Consider the following 3305-nt stretch of genomic DNA (forward strand, 5'->3'; position numbering starts at 1 on the left):
ATATAATATAATATAATATAATATAATATAATATAATATAATATAATATATAATTTCTATTATTCTATTCTATTCTAAAACTACACTAAGAGAAAGGACCCCTCAGAAGGCCAAACAAGAATGAATAATAAAAACCTGTGACTGACCAGAGTCCTGACACAGCTGGACTGAGATTGGTCATTAAATTAAAACAATTCACACGCTGAGTAAACAATTCTCCAAATCACATTCCAAAGCAGCAAAACAAGAAGCCGAAGGTTCCCAGCTTCCCAAGAGAAGAAATCCTAGCAAAGGGATTTTTCATAAAATACCCCAGTGGCAGGGGTCTCTGTGTCCTGGGCACAGCCTGGTGCCAGCCCAGCACCCGTGGGGTCACCTTGTCCTGTTTGCATCCCGGGGTCAGAGATAAGGGGGGGTCACCCACGTCAGCAGCCACAGGGGCCCCCTCGTGCCAGCCCGGGGGGACTCTGGCAAACATAAGTGTCCTACAAACACGAGTGTCCTGCACACAGGAGAGTCCTGCACACAGGGGTGTCCTACACACAGGGGTGTCCTACAGACAGGAGAGTCCTGCACACAGGGGTGTCCTACAGACAGGAGAGTCCTGCACACAGGGGTGTCCTACAAACACGAGTGTCCTGCACACAGGAGAGTCCTGCACACAGGGGTGTCCTACAAACACGAGTGTCCTGCACACAGGAGAGTCCTGCACACACAAGTGTCCTACAGACAGGAGTGTCCTACAGACAGGAGAGTCCTGCACACTGGGGTGTCCTGCACACTGGGGTGTCCTACAGACAGGAGTTTGAGTAAAGCATGGCCACTCCACTGAAGTCTGATCAGACTGACAACAGACCCCCACTATTCACTGTCCCCTCGTCTGCTAGTAACCCCAACACACCCCCTATAGCAAGCCCCATCACCACAACCAACCCCATCCCAAGGCCATAACCAACAACACCCCAGCTGGCCCAGGCTTCTGGGTAAGGATCCGCCGCCAACGACACTGAATAAACAAAAACTACCAACATCCCCCCTAACTTAAACCATAACAAGCACCAAAGACACAAAGAAAACCCCCAAGCTTCCAGCCAACCACACCCTGCAACTGCCGCTACAACCAGCCCCAGCGCCCCGTAATAAGGGGAGGGGTTAGATGAACTGCCAACCCCCCTAAAACAAAGCACAACCCTAAAAATAAAACAAATTCTATGATAAATTCCTACTCGGCCTCTCTCCAAGATCTATGGCCTGCACACAGGGGTGTTCTGCACACAGGAATGTCCTGCACACAGAGTCCCTGTGCTCTTTGCAATGGCCAAGGGCGCCAGGCTGAAAAGCCCAAATGGTGCCCCCAGCTCTGGGGTTTGCAGCATCAGGGCGTGGAGATGCTGGAGAAATTCCAGAGGAGGCCACAAGGATGATCCCAAGGTTGGAGCTCTCGGCTCTGCAGCCAGGCTGGGAGAGCTGGGGTGCTCACCTGGAGAGGAGAATTCACAGAATTCACAGAATCACCAGGTTGGAAGAGAACTTAAAGACCATGGAGTCCAACCCAGCCCGAATGTGGTGGTGTTCACCGGGGTCCAAGGATGAGGGAAGAGACGAGGATCTGACTCCATGTCTCAGAAGGCTGATTTATTATTTTATGATATATATTTTATATTAAAACTATACTAAAAGATAGAAGAAAGGATTTCATCAGAAGGTAGCAAGCAAGAAGAATGATAACAAAATCTTGTCTTGGACAGAGAGTCCGAGCCAGCTGACTGTGATTGGCCATTAATTAGAAACAACCCCATGAGACCAACGACAGATGCACCTGTTGCATTCCACAGCAGCAGATAACCATTGTTTACATTTTGTTCTTGATGCCTCTCAGCTTCTTAAGGAAGAAATATCCTAAGGAATTTTCCTTTCGGCACTCCCGGCCACAGGACCCCAGACACCAACATCGGCCCTTTTCCCTCCAAGGAAAACTCACCAGCCCTGGTTCTTTATGGCAGATTGCAGGAGTCCCTTGCACTCTCAAACCAGCCCGAGTTGCCACTGGTGCCAGCTTGGGTCTGGGAACCATCCTGAAAATCACCGAATTTCAGGATTCGGTGAGGGTTTTTGGGGTTTCTGTGACACCCCAACACCTCAACTAAGCCCTGGCACCCAGTGCCACATCCAGAGAAGGCTCCAGGGAGACCTCAGAGCCCCTACCAGGGCCTAATGGAGCTCCAGGAGAGCTGGAGAGGGATTTTGGACCAGGGATAGAAGGAAAGGACACAGGGAATGGCTGCCCCTGCCAGAGGGGCGGGATGGATACCTCACAGCTTCAACCTGCCTCCACCAAAATCAGTTATGACTTCTCCTTCCCAGAGCAGCTGGGGCTGCCCCTGGATCCCTTGAAGTGCCCAAGGCCAGGCTGGATGGGGCTGGGAGCAGCCTGGGACAGTGGAAGCTGTCCATGGCAGGGTTTGGGGCTGGATGAGCTTTAAGGTCCCTTCCAACATGAATTATCCTGGAATTCAGGATCCATGCCCACAGCCAGGCAGTGCCTGGTCCTGATGAAGGATTTGGGGCCTCAAGGATGGCGAGTTTGGATTTGGGATCTAGAGGAGAGCATGGGGTCCCCAGGAGAGGGCCATGGGAGGCATTAGGGGACAGTTCCCCCCCGCCAGGTGACGTGTGGCTCGTGTGTGCTGTGTCCTTCAGCCCCTGGCTGTCACCTGCCTTGGCCGGGTGCCCATAGGAGGGGAGGGGGCAGCTCCCACTGGTCCTGGCTGCTCTCGGCACGGCAGGGGCAGGGGCTTTATAAACCAGAGGGAACTGGCCCTGGCTGTCCTGGCAGGATGTGGTCCCTCGTGCTCCTCTGTGCTGCCTCTGCCCTATGCCAGGGAGTCACCAGGTGAGCCACAGCGGTATCACTGTCAGGGCCACTGGGAAAAGTGAGGGGGAAATGAGAATTTGGAGGCTTTTCATGGCTTTGGGGAGGTCTGAGGCTGCAGAAAGCTGCTCCAGGCGGGCAGGACGTGCCAGGGAAGGGGCTGCTTTCTAGGGCTGTTTTGGGATTTTGAGGAAATCCCAGATTCAGAGTTTTGGGGGAGTTTCCTGTGCTCCTGCTGTTGGATCAGAGCATTGGAGGTGTCAAACTGGAGCTGCAGGCAGCAAAATCCCATCTCACTCTTTTTCCCTTGTTGCTTGTGCCAGGCTGCCCTTGGAAAGGGGGAAGAAGCTGAGAGATGTCCTCAGGGAGAAGGATTTGCTGCGGCAGTTCTTCCAGCATCACCACTACGACATCGGCACCAAGTTCCCACACG

The 3305-nt window shown here is 52.8% G+C and overlaps 1 protein-coding gene across 1 annotated transcript in view; it reads left to right on the forward strand.

Annotated features, from left to right (window-relative positions):
- Window positions 1-2837: 2837 nt before the first annotated feature.
- LOC102031903 (embryonic pepsinogen-like) overlaps window positions 2838-3305 on the forward strand; it is a 6309-nt gene continuing 5841 nt past the window's right edge. The window contains exons 1-2 of the mRNA XM_005426804.1: window positions 2838-2893; window positions 3196-3305. Of these exons, the coding sequence (XP_005426861.1) occupies window positions 2838-2893; window positions 3196-3305 (166 nt within the window). The remainder of the gene's footprint in view (window positions 2894-3195) is intronic.

Source organism: Geospiza fortis, unplaced genomic scaffold (genome assembly GCF_000277835.1).
Source record: "Geospiza fortis unplaced genomic scaffold, GeoFor_1.0 scaffold26, whole genome shotgun sequence".
In the NCBI taxonomy this organism is placed as follows: Eukaryota; Metazoa; Chordata; class Aves; order Passeriformes; family Thraupidae; genus Geospiza; species Geospiza fortis.